Source organism: Pseudophryne corroboree, chromosome 12 (assembly GCF_028390025.1).
Source record: "Pseudophryne corroboree isolate aPseCor3 chromosome 12, aPseCor3.hap2, whole genome shotgun sequence".
NCBI lineage: Eukaryota > Metazoa > Chordata > Amphibia > Anura > Myobatrachidae > Pseudophryne > Pseudophryne corroboree.
In genome coordinates, this window is record NC_086455.1 from 14,072,192 (window position 1) to 14,091,316 (window position 19,125).

The window sequence follows — 19,125 nt, forward strand, 5'->3', positions numbered from 1 at the left end:
TAGTAAATTCACACCTCCTAACTTCCCCCGGTCCCTGAATAGGAAAAGATAGTGGAAGTGTAGGTTGGGTGGCAGGTCTCAGTAGGGGTGGGGCCACATCCTCCTCAGGGGTTGGCTAACATTTTGAAACAGTAGACCGTCCCTTACGCCCCTAGCACTCCTTAATTGCTGTGTGCACCAGTGTCAGATATACTTCCTAACTTCCTGACGAGCGAGACAGAGGTTTCCGTGTATGGGACAAAGCCATTGGTGTTTCTATAATGGGTAAAATGTGTGCGGTGCACAGGGGCCCCTGCATCCAGAGGGGCCCACACCACACACATTGCACCCATGTTTGAATACTTACCTTTCCCGGAGTCCTGCGTTAGGCGCTGTAGCCACAGCAGAAATCACAGCCAAAATGGCTGCCACACGTGCAGTAGTGAAATTAGTCTCTGACACATAGTGGTCGCCATGTTTCCGAAGACCGGCGCATGCTCAGTATACTGTGAAACAATGTCGGAGCCTACTGCTCCAGGGAGAGGAGGGGGCCCTCCCGGAATCTGCACAGGGGTCCCATCCTCTGTTAAAATACCCCTGGACCAAGCCCTGAAATCAGACTGTCCTGCCTAAACCGGAATGTTTGGAAGGCCCACACAAAATGTCTGCCTCCACTGTAGGACAATATTAGTATGCAGCAACATTTATGAATCATCTAACTGCAGTTCATTACCAGGGAAAACTCAATAGTTAGATACATACATTAAATGACTCCAATATTTTTTTAATTTTTTTAAGGCACACAGTTTAAATGCTATAACCTGAGAATTTACATAACTATGCATTAAAATGTTGGTCATTATGTATAAATAATGTGAATGGAAGAAGCACAAGTAGATTTCTATGGAATTCATTTGTTACGGTATTAATTTTACTGTGAACAGGCTGTACCTAAAACATGTATAAAACTATTTATACTGAGTATTTAAAATAAATGCATTCTGAAATATGTGTTCCTTGTCAGTTTGTCTATTTTACTAGATACACTAAGCTCTTTCTTTATCTGTCTATTCAAAACCTCCATCGCTCACCCCCCTCAGAGATACAGGGATGCACCTACCCTTATTACTGTTGCACTCAGAGGCTAAGCAGTAGCGGATCTTGCTACGGGCACACGGGATTTTTGCCCGGGGAGCCGCCTTCCGGAGGGCGCCGCTGCCGTACGGAGGGCGCCGCCACCGTGGCAAGATGCGCTACTGGTAGTGACTCCCGGTGCTGTGCTGTCACTGCTGTGCGGTGCGCGATGACGTCATCGCGCACCGCTCGGCATCGCTGGACCGGCACATAGACGCTAGGGGTCATAATTGACCTCTAGTGCATAGTTACCGACATTCTGGCTGCTCTCTGCGGGAGAGAGAGGCCAGGTCGGCTCAGAGGGCGGGCAGGGGAGGCTGTGATGAAGAGGAGGGGGTGGACCGGAGGTGGGATGGGGGCGGAGCAAGGGCGGGACAGGGGCAGAGCCACACGAACACCCGTGTTAAGCCACGCCCCCACTCTGTATTGCCGCGATCACCGGCATTACACTGCAGGGGGCGTGGCTATGATGACGCGATTCTGCAAGAATCGCGTCATCGACTGCCCAGACCGCCCACTTTACACACTAAGTGGGCGGACGGGCAGGGGGGACCCGCAAATCGGGATACTTGCCTGCTCTTCCGTGGGGCCGGGAGGGTCACCCGATTTTCGGGAGCCTCCCGGCCATTCCGGGAGAGTAGGCAAGTATGCTCTAGTGTCTATGGTGTGCTATTGGAGAGACGCCATGACGTCTCTCCCATAGATCCGTGGAGCGGCGCCGGGGGCTGGAGACGGAGGTCAGCAGTGGTCGGGAATCAGGAGCGGGGATGATGAGTATTTTTTTTTTCCGTAAGCGACACAACTCTACTGGGGGCACAACTCTACTGGGGGCACAAACGGGGGCACAAATCTACTGGGGCCATGCCCCTTTATGAAGCCACGCCCCTATTTTTGCCCGAGGCGCCACAAGGGCTACATCCGGCCCTGAGGCTAAGGGAAGGTACTCCTGCTCTAATCCTATAGACAAGTCTTATACTGCTACTGTTGAGATGTAATTGGTATGTCTCCCAGTAACTTTCACTAACTGTATACTTCCCAATACAAAGGTCACAAATGCATACAAGGGAGGCCGGGTACACAGTAGGACAATATATCGCATATATGCTACCAGATACGTAACTATGCAAGGCTCCTAGTTGCTGAGATGCACTGAGTCCGCAGTAGCAAATCATTTTAGAGACAACTTGGGTATTATCAGGTACATGTTGCAAATCTCATCTCAGCTCCTCTGCGTTCCTTCCATAGGATTACAATGGCAGGACTGCAAAAGCCTTGACCACTTAATGCTGATGATGGGAAAATTTGGGAGAGCCACGCGCCTTTGTCTGGGCGGTGTGAGTCGTGGCGAGAACGGTACGGGCGTGACTATTCTTGTATTCTATTACAAATGGGGTCTTGCAATTTGACTGAAATACTCCGTAATCGCCCCACTTTAGTACAATAGCACCCTATTATATTTCCGCCATAGTGTATTTTTTGTGTCCTCTATATCTTGGGTGAAGCCCTCATTCCCAGCAATATGGTATATTAGTTAGGGGTACGCAGGGTTGGACTGGCACACAGGGGCAACCCCCAGTTGGCCCCACTGCCTGGGGCCCCACCTCCTCCTTTAGGGATCAGCCTACATATTCAATTTGCCCGCCGGGGCTATCTAATTAGCCCCGAAAAGCCAGCGCGTGCCGCGGCTTATGTGGGATTTTGTAAGAGCCCCGGTTTCTACCGAAAATGGAGCTATTTCACCCGAAAACACACAGGTTTCACTGAACCTGCGTGTTTACGGGCGTAACTGCACTTTTTACCGGCCGAGCGAATTAAATAGCCCGACCGCAGCACCCGAAGAAACATCGGGGGTTTTTACTCCTGATGTCTCTGCGGGCCAAATTGAATATCCCCTCAGGTCTCAGACTATGCAATTGAATTAAACATTATACATATTTTTCTTAATAATGGACAGGACTATGGTGTAGATTCTACAGTGCATTGCTGTGATTCATCTGGTACATTATCATGCATGTACTAGCAGTATTTACTATATATATTTATCAAGGGGTCCAGATCTAATGGTTAGACAAACCAATGTGGTGGCTGGCCACATTCTCTCTGGAGCCTAGCTACACTCCCAGGTATGGTGGGCCCCTACCACAGCATTTCCCCGGTGGGCCCTCCATGTCCCAGTCGACACTGGGGTTACGTGATGGAGGGGTGGGGGTGGCGGGTGGTGGTGGTGGGGGGGGGGGGGGTTGCAACCTTTTCAATCCTGGCATTAAATGGTAAAACCACAGATGGAACGATCTTTGTCTCAGAGTTGCCTGCAATTCCAGATCAGGCCCATTGTTGTTACTGTACTGAGATTTTATTGGGAGTCATTTTTGTTATTGAAAACATCGGTATGTTTTTTTTTTTTTAAATATATCTTTATTGGATTTTCTTACAGAATAACAACAATCTTCAACAAGAAAGGGAGAGAGAAAAAGGGACGGTCCACAATGGAGTCAGTAGACAGATGTTACAGAAGAGACTTCCAATAATGATAATTGTTGCATTGAGAATAGTGTATGCATAGTGGTAATCAATCAATAAAATCGGAATGTTTTTAATGTTATTTTTGGTGTTTATTATTTTTATTGCACCACTTATAAATGTTTCATGTTAAACGGCAGCTATTATCATTCAGTTTATTGTGCTCATATCAGCGCCATGTCATAGAGTACGCTGCATAGCCGGCAATCCCAACCGAGCCCCATTACTACTCAGGGGATGTAGTCATGTGACCGGTGGTCAGGAGATCGCCGGTCACATTACCGACGGCTATGTCCCTAACCCCCTAAATCCCGACAGTTGGCATGCCGACTAGCAGCGACTATTCCTACTCGTGGGTGTCCTGACCGCCGGGATCCCCAGCAAAGCATACCCCACCCCTACTCAGTGACGCTCTTTCAGCCGCCAGTGGAGACGCAGCTGCGTCATGCGTACGATTCCTGGTGATTTCTGCGCAACAATGCAGAGAGGAAGGTATAATGTATGCGTGCACCCATTGGTAGGCTGACCATACTGTCCCTTTATGAATGACACAGTTCTGTGGCTGAGTAAAACCAGGTGACATGCAGGCCCAGGGGCGTTTCAACAGAGGAGGGGGCCCGTGTGCACCTCCGAGTGGGCCCCCTCTTCTGTACGGCGCTGTAGACTCCAACTGCACATGTCTCCAGAAACATGGCGCCCGCCATGATCCGGAGACCAATTTGGCTACTGTGCATGCGCTGTGGCATTTTGGCGGTGATTTTTTCAGCGACCGCACCGCTCGACACTGGACTTTTGAAAGGTAAGTATTAAGATGGGTGCAATGTGTGCGGTGTGGGCCCCCCCTGGACCCAGGGGCCCATGTGCACCCCACACATTGCACATGGCCTTGTCGACCTAATGCACGCCGACCTAATGGCATTGTCAACCTTCAGTGGTCGACCTAATGAGTGTCGACCTAAGTTGTGTCAACCTAACGACCGTAACCCATAGAAACGCTAATGTGCAGGCCTGAAGCCAGCCCCAGAGCCTGTGTAATTCATGAGTGTCCCGATATAAAGGGATAGTATGTATGCCTATACAGTACACAGCTACATACATGCTGGCACTCACTCGGTGGCCACAGCTGTCACTTCTCTAACCCCGCCTCCTTTCCCATGTCAGCACCGCCCACTATCTGATATTTACATAACTCCGCCTTCTCTCTGGCAGTCGCCTTTTCTTGCCGCCTCTGCCACGCCCAGCTCAATCTCATTCGCCAAGTCCTACGATGGCCACGCCCACACCGTATGCTTTCGCCCCGCCTCTTTCCTCACAAGCGCTGACCCTCCCACTCGCCCTGACCTCGCCGTACCGTGGCGTGAGGTCAGATTCTTCGGCAAGCTGCGACACTTCCGGCCTGTCACCCCGGCAACCGGAGGAAGTACCGGCGGGAGGATTCGGAGGTACGGTGCCCTCTTACATAGAGACAGGCCCGTGTGTGCGGTTACCCCGTGGTCCCTGCTCCCCGGCAGGCCGGGGCTCCTCGCTGTGTCCCCTCTGTGCTTTACTGCGGTATTATGGGGGAATGCAGTGTACCCCTCTCCAGTCATGTCTGTGTATATGAGCCCTGTATGTGTGTGCTCTCCACTGCGTCACAGTGTTGCCTTATGGAATATAGAAATACACGTGTGTGTGTGTGTATATATATATATATACACACACACACACACACACACACACACACACGTCTGGATGTTTGATTGCGATAAACTCAGAATCCAGTGAACCGATAGTGATGCAGTTTTCACCATTGTGTGGGTCGTTTTCCCAGGCAGGTTTTAGGCTACGTATCATCGTGTATACCGGGGCTGATTGTCCCACCGGGGGTTATGTAATTAGCCCTGATAAGCCAGCACGAGTGGTGGCTTCTCGGGGGTTACCTGATGCTGCATCGGCTGATGACAGCTCCCGGTGCAGCACTGCTCCTCCGGTTTCCCTCGGTCACATGGCTGCTCTCCGGTCATGTGACCGTTGCCGGGAGTGGGGTGGTTTCGGGTAACGGTGCTACTCCGGCTTTAGGGCTAAAACACACTACCCGGCTTTTCCCGTGCCGGCATTGTAGTTAACAGTGTGAGGGCTAGGGTCCCTTCACACTGCACGGCCCGGCTGCCGGGTTGCAGCCGGGTCTCACCACTGGAAGGTCCGGCGGCCGCCGGGCCGTCTTTGGAGCCAGTAAACCGTGTGTGTGAAGGGGAGCTTTCACGAACAACGGTTTTTTCTCAAGCCGTGTCTGATGCTGCGCATGCGCACAGCATCACACACGGCTCAAAGCCGTCCTGTGTGACAGACACTGCCGGTTTCTCCCGGATGGCAAAAAGCCGGACAAAGTTTGTCCGGCTTTTTGCCATCCGGGAAAAACCGGAGTGTGTGTTACAGCCCTTACCCGCCGAGGGTCACCGCGCCGAGTGGCTGCTTCAAGTTCCTGGCCGCGGCGCCATGCCTGCAGTCCCAGCCTACATAAACCATTTTGCTCCCCACATAAGTTACATTGCTTCCTACATACAATATATTGCTCCCCAAATAAGTTTCATTGCTCCCCCCCCCATACATTATTCCTCACAAATATTAGCCCCTACCATCAACTGTCCTCCTCCTTGTCTGTCCCTCAATGGCGGGGGTTGCTTACAGTGCTGTGAGCACTGAGCAGTGGGTGCCTGTCGCGGGCAGGTGTGGATGCAGGAGGGAGGGCAGGTGTGGATGCAGGAGGGAGGGCTGCCTGGCTTGTGGAATGCGGGGGGGGGGGGTGACCTATGATGTCACCGCTGCATCTCCATGGCATAGGTCACGGCCCATGCGCGCTTGAGTCTGAGCCTCCCAGAGGATCCCAGCGCTGCTGCTGCCTGGGCTCACTGTTTTGAAGGTGCGGCAGCGGCTCTGGCTCCGCGGCACACCTTACAACCAGTCACGGCACATCGGTTGAAAATGCCTGCCCTAGAGTGACGAGAGCTGTTCTAAAGAACGTGTTAGGAGAGTCACACAGCCAAGTAGTAATGCTTAAAGTTCGGGAGGCCCAAACCCTCTTCCGAGGACGATCGTTGAAGAAGTTGTAAAGCAATCCTGGGCCGTTTATTCTGCCAAATAAAAGCTGATGTGAGGTGTTGCAAATATTTAAATACATGGGAGAGGAGGAGATCCAGATAAGGAGGGTTTGAAACGGATAGAGTAGTTTATCTCCACTGCTGTAATCCGACCTAGCCAATGTGTAAAGAGACTTCCATTTATTTAAGTCAGAAGTAATTATCGAGATCCTATTTTCTGCAGCGGGGTACACTGTGTTCCACAGGGAAAACATCGGGGTGTAGAACGGATCTTGTTCCAGAGGCACCATCAGGCAAATCTATGAGTGTCCCAGGATGCATTGGGGCCTTCTCTATAACCCCGCCTCCAGGCACTGAACGCTCAGTTTTAAGAGGTCACTCACAGGCGGGCTGCACTGGGCAGCCCTGAAAAAGCTAAAAGAAGACTTCAAGGGCTGCAGCACTGTTATGTCAGGGTGACATTCTGTGCTGCATCTTCGTCACCTCCCAAGCAGCGTCGCATACTCCCGCGGCTCAGATCCCGGGTACTTGCAGCGGAGACGCTCTGGCTTAGGCACACGGTCACAGACGCTCTCCTGGTTTGCGTGGCTGCTACGAAGGGAGGAGGTAAGAGGGTCCCCTGGTGGCATCCGCCACTAAATCGTGTTCCTGGTTGCAGTCTAGGGAGACGGACTGCGACGCTGGTGTGGCGTGGACACTGTCACCGAGCAGGGACCCTACTATATCCGCCAGGGCATAGGAGTGCAGGTCGGGTGTACTAACGCCCCTATTGGTAAGGCTCCATAGTACTGGCGGTGAGGACCAGCATAGGGGAGTCGGCACTTGACCTGTAGCCCCTCCCCCGGCCCAGGGCGCCCTCTCCAAGCAGATTTCCCGCCCTGGAGCTGCCTTACACTCTCCCTCAGTTCATGACAGAGACGCTGGGCGCCATCTTCTGAGCATAGCTGCTACTGGTCTCTGGGATTACAGGGCAAGGTCTCCCCTGTAAAGCCGCCTGTCCACAGCGCTGAGACTTTACAAACACTTGAGTATTCTACATGTCTTATTACAGACAGCACTAAGAGTGTACCTGTTACAGAATATATTGTACGAGTATTCTGATATATGCCTCCGGTCTAGGACCGCGCTGTTTTCTATGTATGTATGTATATTAGTGATGAGCGGATTCGGTTTTACTCGGTTCTCAAAACGGCATCTTATTGGCTCACGGATGTCATGTGTTTTGGATAGCCAATAAGATGCCGTTTTGAGAACCGGGTAAAACCGAGTAAAACCGAATCCGCTCATCACTAATGTATATATGTGTGTGTGTGTGTGTGTGTGTGTGTGTGTGTGTGTGTGTGTATATATATATATATATATATATATATATATATATATATAATGTATATAACAAAAAAAAAACCTCTTTCCCTTACGTCCTAGAGGATGCTGGGGTCCATATTAGTACCATGGGGTATAGATGGGTCCACCAGGAGCCATTGGTACTTTAAGAGTTTTATAGTGTGGGCTGGTTCCTCCCCCTATGCCCCTCCTACCAGACTCAGTTTAGAAAATGTCACCGCTAGGGGAGCTCTACAGAGCTTCTTTAGAAAAGTTTCATTTAGAGTTTGTTTGTTTTTTACAGGGAGGCTTCTGGCAACAGCAGATAAGAACCACTTGGCCCATCTAGTCTGTCCGTGTGTACACACACACATGGAGTGGGGGAGGAGACCGGAGTACCCAGAGGAAACCCACGTGAGCATGTGGAGAATATACAAACTCCACACAGTTAGCGCCATGGTGGGAATGGAACCCATGACCTCAGTACAGTGAGGCAGTAACACTAACCATTACACCACCTGTACTGCCATGTGTGTTCTTCCTGTATTTTCTTTGTTTTTACCTCTGGGTGCTCTGGTTTCCCCAACTCTCAAAAACACAACTTGTAGCTTAATTGGTTGCTGCCAAACATGGATCCTAGTTTGAGGTTTTTCTACATGTACAGTAGTACGGAATTTATACTATAAGCTCGGATGGGGCAGGGAATGATATAAGTGATTAATAAGTCTTTCTAGTAGTAGCACATTACAAATACTCATGTCATTGGGCCTCCCTCTGTTTCCACCTCCCTGTAGGGAATTTGCCTTGTAACCCCCGCTGTGGCAATATTTTCTGAAAGAAACGTTTTTGTTTTTCTTAATCAAGTTAATGGTACAGTATGTGCATGCTCTTTGGTGCATTCATCTAGATATTCTACCATTTAGGGCCCTGAATATAAAAAGATAAATAAGGGTGCTCATTCTAGCACCCTGCAGCTGTCACAACCCATGCAGTTCCTCTTTCCTGTCTGGGATGTCACTCTGCTCTGGTGCTTCTAGCACACTCGTTATCTCAGCACTGAGATACAAACCAGAGTGTGCTAGAAACACCAAAGCAGAAGTGACACCCCAAGCAGGAAAAAGGCACTGTGCAGGGTTCTACAATGAACACTAGGTTCTACTTTGATCACCCCTGGTATTGGTATCTTACAACAAGTGGCCTATTTCAGGAGCCATTAGCCTATATTATAGTAGATATCATCTGAATGACTCCGGGAATTGCCTGTGTAACTTGCTCGTCTTGCATTATTTTCCTGTAGCCATGGAAGAGGCGGAGATGACGGAACTGGAGAATACGGTGGTGGAGGAGTTGGGTATATCCATGAAGGAGCTGCGCGAGTTTATAGACAAAGAGGTGGAGAAGAACGAGTTTGTCAAGCAGCGGAAAGCTCAGTTACTGGAGCTGGAGCAGATGGTGAAGCAGAAAGAGGATGAGGTGGCCTACGTGGACAGTTTGTGTGACAATGCTACCAAGTAGGTGGTTGTTCTTCTGCAGGCTGTGCTAGAGCTAGGACAAACAGGTGGCCTATTAGAAAGATGTGGGGTGAGATTGTCAGTTAGTGTTCGTAAGCGCTACTACAAAACTGCAGAACATTTGTTTTAACAATGATTTTGGTGAATTTCAAACAAATAAATGTCAGTCGCTCTGTGGCGTGATGTTTAGGCCATCAGTGTCGGCTTAGGTTTATGCACCACCAGGGAGGATTAGGTTTAAGCTGCCGGTGGGGGTGGCGTTAGGGCTTGGGGGCCATTGGGGAAAGGTAAGTATACTTACCTTGCCCCTGCCGCGATTCTGAGATAAATTAAAGTAACAGGAATAATAGTTCTCATTTTCATTATTTTAACAAACAGTCCAAAGTGAAGCCTCTTGTAGCAGATGATCGATCCCATCATGATCCTAAAATCAAATTTTGGGGATTTATCAACAGTGTGAACAATTTTTGAGATTGTTTCAAAATTTTACAATGTTGGCTTTTTGAGAAAATCAAGATTTAGATTTTTAAATTTGTCATTTTCGTTGAAACTGCTGTGTAATATATCATAAAAAGAGGTTTAAAAGGATGTAAATTAGGTAAATTATAAGTGCAATTAAATAAACAAAAACATTTGCAGCTTCAAAGGCATATACTGTAACCTAAAAAGGGTGTGATACGTTATACTGTCAATATCCCGACAGCGGCATCCCGCCCGCCAGAATGCCGGCAGCGGGGCGAGCGCTAAGAGTCCCCTTACCGCTCGCCACGCTGCGGGCTCGTGGCTCCCTGCGCTCGCCACAGGATCTATTCCCGCTCTATGGGTGTCGTGGACCGGGATTCCAGCTGGTGGCATTGTCGGCTGTCGGGATTCTGGCGTCTGTATCCTGAACGCCGGGATCCCGACAGCAGGCATTTTAACTGCATCCCACTTCAAAACCGGTGTACTTACCAGCCTAAGATTTGTTTTTTGTTCTTTACACCAATGGCAGTATTTACTGCACAATATTTAATTGAAATTAGAGATTGTAAGGTAGAATTCTTTTCAAAAATCTGTTTGATTTGATGTGGAATGACCCTTTAATAATAATTTCATGTGTTTATATGTAGTGTCTTTTATTGTGCATTTTTATTATGTAACGGTTGTACATCATGAATAGTTACACTAAATGCATAGGGATCAGAGTGGTGTGATATGTTTTACCAGCGTTCAGGATGCCCTAACACTCCCTGGTGGTGCTTAAATCTAACCCCCCTACCCTGCAGACTAAGCCTAACCGAAACCTATATAGGGGTTATCTCTTGTATAAAAAAAATCACCTCACAGGTATATAGAATCTGGCAGTGTACATGTCAGAGTTACCTATTAGGGCTCATACTTGTGGGCGGGGCTAAGTTATCACCAGTGGCAGTGCAGTAGCATCGCAGTAAACGAGTCCACCTACGTGTATTTAGGCCAACCAGGTATTGATAATAACAACATGACGTGGTTCTGCTAGTTACTGATTCATAATTGTGTTGGGGTTTCATAGACACTGAGACTGCTGTTTGTTTCCCAGGGCTCTGGATAACTGTGAGATGCTGGTGAAGACACTATACCAGGAGATGGGCATCACATACAAGGAGAGCAGCTCAGAAGACGAGGCGGCTTCTAAGCCAATGGAAGTCATTGAGATCCCGGATGAGGATGATGACGACGACGATGTTGTGAGTGTGAGATCAGGTTAGTGATGCTGTCACGCTGTTGATGACTTCAAAAGGGTAGGATGCTTTAGGTGAAAAAGTGTTTTGCCTTCCATGTAATCCCCTGAATCTCCAATGCTAAGCTTGTTTAGTGCAGCAAAGTCTGTATAACCAGGAGCTACCATCGAAGACCTTACTAGATCAGTCACTTATTACAGGGCAGTCAGAGGTTTGGGTCAGGAGATGGTACAGGAGCGTAGCGGAAGCAAGATAGCTAGTAGGTGTTGGGAAGACAGGCAGATGGATAGTCTCGTCTATCATCAGGTCTCTCTCCCAGATGTTCAGATTCAGCATATGGTGGAGCAAGCTGATTGGGAGGGCCTGGGAAGGACCCAGCAATCTTATGCGGATCATACATCTATGGCCCGATTCCCCATTCTGATGTGCTGATCCAATCAGCGGACACCGATAATCAGCGATTTGTTGGTGGTTTGACAAAATACCTACATGCCAAAAAGTCCCCAACTCATTGCCTCGATCAGTTTTGTCAGATCGAAGATTTCCAACATGTTGGGTCATACTGATGACCCGACTCGGGGTATGCTCAGACACCCTAGGGGACCATTCTAAACAGATTTTTCCATAAATACTGTTGCAAATAAATGCAACAGAGTGACAAAGCTTCTAGGAATAAAAGGCAACAAGTGTGGTTAAATAGTGGGGGGCTGAGGGAGCGAACCTTAGCAGGGGCAGACTAATACCCCTTTCAAACCACAATCCCAGGTCTGACCTGGGATTTGGAACACTTTCAGTACAGGTCAGAAGCCATTCACACTGCGGTTGTGGCCCCGGTTATTCCCGGGTCAGCACCGTTTGCACTGCACATGGGTGCAGTGTTAACTGTCTTGCTGGTGCTTGGATATGACATCATCTCCAAGCGTCGGGGATCTGGCTTTTACTATGCTGTCAATGGGACATGGGTCAGATGACCTGGGTTACCCATCCACAGTGCTCCTTAACCTGGGTCCCTCCCAGTCCCATATCCATCCTTGCAAGCTCCCCAGATTGGATTCCTGGGTTACCGGACCCGGGTTTTTTTGTTTTTCGGGGACCCTTTCACACCAAGGTGCGACCCAGGTAGACCCAGCAATAACCCAGGTCGAAGGGGCGGTGGGAAAGGGGCGTGAGATGACTCCGAATATTGAATTCAGAAATATGAGTAGCCACTCACTGTTCAAGGCAGCAGATATGAATGGCAAATAAGAAGAGGGGTAAATATGGGTGAAAGAGAAATAATGCTGCTGCTGGTGTATAAGTCAGTAGTTACACCTCATAGAGCACAGTTTGGGCACTTCTCTAAGGAGGACACATAAGAGGGTTGATTGGAGAGCAGGCTCATTAATAGAGGCGGTGGGAGAGTTACCTGATAGAGGGTAGACGCACCAGTTCTGCTTACTGTACAGAAAGAGTGCTGAGGATTAGCTGCCCATACACCTCACTGATAGAAGTGACCACACCATGTGAAAAGATATTGGTGGTCATTCCGAGTTGTTTGCTCGCAAGCTGCTTTTAGCAGCTTTGCACACGCTAAGCCGCCGCCTACTGGGAGTGAATCTTAGCTTATCAAAATTGCGAACGAAAGATTCGCAATATTGCGATAAGACATCTCTGTGCAGTTTCTGAGTAGCTCCACACTTACTCTGCCAGTGCGATCAGTTCAGTGCTTGTCGTTCCTGGTTTGACGTCACAAACACACCCAGCGTCCGCCCAGACACTCCTCCGTTTCTCCAGCCACTCCCGCGTTTTTCCCAGAAACGGCAGCGTTTTTTCGCACACACCCATAAAACGGCCAGTTTCCGCCCAGAAACACCCACTTCCTGTCAATCACACTCCGATCACCAGAACGAAGAAAAAACCTCGTAATGCCGTGAGTAAAATACCTAACTGCATAGCAAATTTACTTGGCGCAGTCGCACTGCGGACATTGCGCATGCGCATTAGTGACTAATCGCTCCGTTGCGAGAAAAAAATAACGAGCGAACAACTCTGAATGACCCCCATTGCTCATTAGAGTTAATTCTATCTATCTTCTGATGGACGCGTCTCACTGTTGATGGTGGGAGACGTTTTTCATCGCTGTGTGCTGTAATATCTCCCTGTTGTAGCCATTCACAAACCAAGTCATTCCACATTAAAATGTCCAAAATGTGTTTTTATTTCTGTTTCCTATAGACATGAGTAAATGTAATGGTATGATTCTTTTCAGGTGACACAGATAGCAAGACTCCAAAAGAAAAACATCTGGTGCGTATCGTGGACAAATTTTATTCAGTGTACTTGAACAGACCACGTAGCTGCTGATGGTGCGATGTGCTGCGTTACACGAGACTGCACGCTGTAACTACCAGAGTGCATCTACTGGATGTGCTGTCTAGAGCTGCTTCGTCTGGGTGATTTGCATTTGGCAATTTCATTTTTCATTCATACAGTTGGAGGACTCTGGACCGTGGGGATATAAAGCCTCCTTTAGGACTGTGGCACTTTAAATAGCCTCTTTAACTCTTTAAGTTCCTCCCTCTCCTGCATTTCCATCCTGTAGGGAACTCCAGGGGAGATGTAACAAAGCTTCTAGGGTCGAGAAGTTGCCTGGGTTCAGATATGGAGGGGCCTAAACGTTCTGAAGATACCTCGAGTATTGAAGTCCTAACACAGGCTGGTGGGCTTTTGTAATATCCTGCAAGATGCAGGCTGTGCGGGAATTCCGCTGAGTATTGCCGTATTTTTAAAGCGCCAATCCTTTAATGATTGGCGCTTTAAAAGTCTGGGAATACGTGTCGGAATTCCCGCACATCCTGCATCTTGCAGGCTATTACATAACCCTCTTTATGTCCTCATAGTCGTCGTCCACCAATGTATTCGGAGAAAAGCTTTACCGTAATTAAAATCCTGCTATAGGGTGGGATGTAATTAAGTTCGGCGGTCGTGCGGTATGTCGGGCGAATTCAGACTCTTTTTTTTTTAAAGGGGCAGTCATGTACAAGGCATGGTTTAGCCCTATACACGATTGCCACTTTAAAAAAAATGTTAGCGTTCGGGTGGCATCCCACACGGTCGCGGAACTTGGACTTCATTACGTCCCGGCCATAGTGTTGATTCAGATTGGGGGCCTTAGATTTTCTCTCCCCTCCTACTGGACCCACTAACCTTTTAGTTTTTGAGTCTGAAAGGTTGTCTTTTTACTATCTCTCAGTGTGTCGCATGTCCTTGGTATATTGTGTCACACGATGCACTGGTGACCGAGTGAGCAAACACTATTGGCTGTGTTTTCTGACCAGTGGCAGTAAATAAGTGGGCACAACTGCTCATTGCATCTTCTCTACACGATACAGCTTCTGATCCGGACAGTGTTCCAGATGCTGAAACTCTATTCTAGGCCGCCGACTGTCTTCGGTTTACCTGACCGAGGATTTAATCCTTTTTAAATGTTCCGTAAGTGTTCCTTTTGTAAAACGTTACTGAGTTTTGGTTTCTGTATTGTCCAGCTAAAACAAGCAATGGCCGCCATGAAGAGGTGCAAGCAAGACGTGCAGAGCTTTGTGGATGCAGTCAGTAAGAAGTCAGGTATACGCTGCAGTTATCTCCACTCTTTCACAGGCCAGGCTTGTCCTGCTGTCTCATTGTGATGTATGTTCTGCACTCCTTTGACCTTTACAGTGTTGTCGTAGCTTATTTTTCTGTTTTAACAGCATTATGGCCATCATGTTGGTTGTCTAAGTAAGTGCTAAGCTAGACAAATCCTTGTCGTCTTGGGTGAAAATAAAAACCAAATTATAACATTAAAGGTGTAGCAAGAGACCCATCTGAGACTGGTTTCCCATGTCGGTCCGCACACCTCAAGCCATCACTGTACTCTGCCATGACAATGGGCGAGATGGGTCTATTCGCACGGTTCCCACACAGAGACACCCATTTGACAGAGCTATCTGGCCTTGCATATATTGAACCGTCCGCTACTGTATCCTGGGAACCATAGGCTGCTGCTTTAGTCCACTAAAGGAGACCACAAGCTGGGATAATATAATATGCCGGCTTGGCTTGCCCGGTTGTTCATGACACAATTGGTGTCCCTGATCTTTTGCCCCCTACTTCTTACCTTGCTGATAAATGTGTCCGGGAGTGCCGTGGGGTAAAGACAAACATTGCATGCTATGATGGATATTCCATTTTTGGTTTTCAGATGGACTGCAGACCCGGTTTTCTTCTCATCCATCATCGCCCACCAGCTCTGTGGCTGGTTCCAACCAGGCCGGATCAGCCAATGACGTGAACAAAGATGGAGACCTCATTGTGGGCATGCGTATCCTGGGAAAGAAGAGGACCAAGACATGGCACAAAGGAACGCTTATCGCCATCCAGCTGGTTGGTAAGTTCTAAAGATTGGGAGGTGGTGTACTGGAGTAAACGTCGGAGGTCTGGTAGAGGTGTGGGGAGGGTGACTGTTATGTGCTTATGGGGAATGAGGGCATCTGTCCTACCGGGATGAAGTACTCGGATGCTGGTTTTTCTTCTTCAGGGTCCATGGTCTCCACAGGGAAAACCTTGGGGTGGTATTCACTGGTAAGGTGGAAATCTTGACTATCTCAGCATTGTGATAAAGAAGAAGAAACATTACAATTAAGCTGGGCAAAAGGAAAATTGGGATTGGATGTGAATGGAGGAGACTGGGTGGCTGGTGTAAGACATCAAGAGGCTGTCTCTCACTAGGGCCAGGACATTCAAGGTGTAGCCATAAATTGGACTGAGAGCTACTGTTTATATCTCAATAAGAGACTTTCAGAAAGATAACACGCTGACGATGTGTATAGAGCTTCTTAGAGTAAATATTGTAGCAGGATCTTGAGCAGTAAAGATCTCAAGGGCCCCATACGCTAGAGCAATAATGCCTGATTTCATCCGATTTCGGGCATTCGGCACGATATTTCGATGAAATCGGGCATTTTGGAGGTGTTCCCGTGAGCGTCGGATATGATCCTCCAGATTGAATGTGCTGCACATTCAATCAGGTCCGACCTGGGGGCATGGCTTGGGATCGCCCAGGATCACCCAAGATACACTGTACGCAAAAGGACCGCATCCGATGTATCTTGGGCAATCGTGCCCCACTGGAGGCTGCCGGGTTGATCGCCTGCGACATGTGGTCACGTAAGTGTATACGGCCCTTAAAGCTTATGGATGCAAAGCAGGAATCTTTGTAATGTGATTTTACAGCCGACCACTAGGTGGTGCTGAATCGCTATGACCGACAATATTATACACCAAATGCCAGTGGTTCCCAAACTTTTTTGAATCTCTACGCCCCAGAATATCCGAATTCTTTTCACGGCACCTCTAGGCCAAAAGTTTCTTATTGAGAAATATAGAAATAATAAGTAATTGTGTTTATATGTCATCCTATGGTTCTATGGTGTGGTGAGGGACAAGTATTCCTTCCATTTGTTCACATATTTTATGATTGACCGTTACAAGCACTGGTTTTGCCTATTACATTGACTATAAATAATTTGAATTGGTCTTCGACCACCTACCCAGGGCACCCCTGCAAGTGTCCCGAGGTACCCCAGGGCACACAGTTTGAGAACCACTGCCATACGCAGTAGAGATTATTAGCATTGGAATCCCATCATAGTACTTTATTATGTTAAAATACAGAAATACAGTTTATTGGTGCATATTAATAACAAAACCGCATGCAATTCAAAAAAAAGATAAGCAAACAAGAATCAATACTCATATGTGAAAGTTCTTACATATGTCCTTCATATCTTCAATCATCTGAGGGGGACCCGTTATCAAATAACGCTCAGAATCGAAAGTCATTATCACCGCAGATGTACTAAACACAGACACATGTCACATGGCTCCCTGTCTTAGTCAAATCCCAATTTCATACATGGAAGACACCCTTCATTCAGATGTGTCCCTTTAGGTCTTTGTCCTAGATGTGTACGCATCGCGGGTCAAGGAATGCAGTGTGGCGTGCGTATGCATGTTGCTAAACTTAAACCGATCCTGTGCGCTCGCAGACAGCGGTACTAGGACGCACCCGCTGCCTGCGTACGGATGGGGGGGACATAACGGCATTTCATTGGATCGGGTAGCGGGAGGTTATGTCCCCATTACCCGTAGTTAAGAAGCGTCTATAGTAGTTGCGTTCGCAATTATTTGCATATTAAAGGTCTTATGGTGGTACGTGGTCCTGCGAAAACGCCACGCCATGCTGAAAAAATCAACAAAAATGTGTGAGGACACATCTGTATATTGTCTCTTGCTTACAAAGCTTCTGCTTATGGGCTATTCCCTGTATTCCGGTTTTAACAGGTATTTGGAGCAAAATGTTCAGTGTATGTTATAAACAACACAATCTTTTCTTCAAGGTTTGTTCATTTTCTGTTTTAAGTATGTGTACAGACTCCTCAAGGTCTCATTGAGACCTACACCGTAAGATGCAAGGAATGCAAATATAGCAACTGAGCTACAGGGGCGTCCAAATCATTGGCAAGCAGAAACGGAGAGTTTGTTATATGCAGGGTGGGCGCTATAGAGGGGTGTGCAGTAACTTTCCGGGTGTGCAGTACATAGGTAGAGTAGACACAATCTGACTGTATGGTTGTGACCTGTAATCTCCGACTAAAGCTCTTGTGAGATGTCAGGGCACAGAACCGTACATAAGCAGCACTGCACTCAGAAGTAGTCCGCATCTTCCCTTCCTTCATAGACTCGTTATGATCTTCTAGCACTACAGGAGTGGTCTACAACAGCAGGAGAGCACTGACCAACTGCAAGCTGCTTTTGGGGAGGAAGCACCGCCTTAAATCATTGTGTTTGAGTGGTTTGCAAAATTTCGGCCCTTGGGGTTCCTAGAAGATGATGAGCGTTGCGGCTGACCTGCATCCACCATCACCAAGGACAACGTTGCTACCATGCAGACCATAGTTGAGGTGGACACCAGGGTGACCGTGGCACAGTTAGAGAAGAGTCATCTCATCAGGATCCGTCTGCTTGATACTCCGTGAAAAGCTTGGCCTGAGCAATGTTTCTGCACACTGACTTGAGCAGGTGGAGGCTCGGGTGACTTGGTGCCGGAACATGCTGGCCAGGTTTGATGGCAGTCATGAAAACTCTGTCTGGGAGATCATCAGTGGCGATGAATTCTGGATCTACAGTTTTGACCCCAAGACCAGAGGTTTGCCAACACAGAAGTTCCAACGTGAGTGCAACATGGCCAAGCAGATAGATGGTGGATGTTTTTGTGGCCAAGAATGGTCTTGTAGCTACCATACCACTCATGGATATCCGTTCAGATAGTCGACAATGTTAAGGTCGACCACCATTGGTCGACAGTAACATGGTCGACACATGAAAGGTCAACACATGAAAAGGTCGACATGGCTTTTTTTAAAAAAATATGTAGTGTTCACTTTTTCTCAATATTACTTTTTATGCATCCAGAAACTTATTGCGCACCCCTCGTATGATGTACAATAGTAGCGCACATGCTCCGATTGCTGAGAGGAACTATTAGTGCCACTCTCCCAGTGCTGACTCGCCCAATGTGACAGTGAAGTTGGGTCCAGCTTGATAATGAAGACTAGGCGTTTGTAGAACTCTGACAGAGGACAGCAGAGTAGCAGTCGAGCAGTCCCTTGCACTAGAGCCAATGCTAAAGATGTATTGAGAACCCAAGATGGCCGCTCCGCTGGCACATGGTGAGAAACTTATATCATGGCATGGAAAAAGTCTGGTAGCTGGGTAAGTATTTCTCCTGCTTGTAGGATAGCCTGATCGGTAGAATCTGTTAGCCAGTGTATAGGCTTGTTGCTTTCATCTCACACTGGGAGA

General features: G+C 48.0%; 2 protein-coding genes across 9 annotated transcripts in view; one reads left to right on the forward strand and one right to left on the reverse strand.

Moving 5' to 3' along the window:
* ARNT (aryl hydrocarbon receptor nuclear translocator) overlaps positions 1–6,366 on the reverse strand; it is a 101,243-nt gene extending 94,877 nt beyond the window's left edge. Inside the window, exon 1 of one of the 2 annotated variants that reach the window (XM_063947050.1) lies at positions 6,249–6,366. The gene's annotated coding sequence lies outside the window, so the exon portion shown is untranslated. Of the gene's footprint in view, positions 1–5,552; positions 5,849–6,248 lie in introns of those variants that run through there. The other variant, XM_063947051.1, reaches the window with a different exon arrangement.
* The window catches only part of SETDB1 (SET domain bifurcated histone lysine methyltransferase 1), a 142,426-nt gene continuing 128,190 nt past the window's right edge, over positions 4,890–19,125 (forward strand). For 4 of the 7 annotated variants that reach the window (XR_010190374.1, XM_063947043.1, XM_063947046.1 and 1 more), the window contains exons 1-6: positions 4,890–5,075; positions 9,331–9,544; positions 11,103–11,266; positions 13,493–13,530; positions 14,769–14,847; positions 15,464–15,649. Coding sequence is in view for 6 of the 7 variants with exons in the window: in XM_063947043.1 (XP_063803113.1) it covers positions 4,901–5,075; positions 9,331–9,544; positions 11,103–11,266; positions 13,493–13,530; positions 14,769–14,847; positions 15,464–15,649 (856 nt within the window). In the remaining variant the exon portion in view is untranslated. Of the gene's footprint in view, positions 5,076–5,113; positions 5,185–6,084; positions 6,155–7,134; positions 7,317–9,330; positions 9,545–11,102; positions 11,267–13,492; positions 13,531–14,768; positions 14,848–15,463; positions 15,650–19,125 lie in introns of those variants that run through there. The other 3 variants (XM_063947045.1, XM_063947044.1, XM_063947047.1) reach the window with 3 other exon arrangements.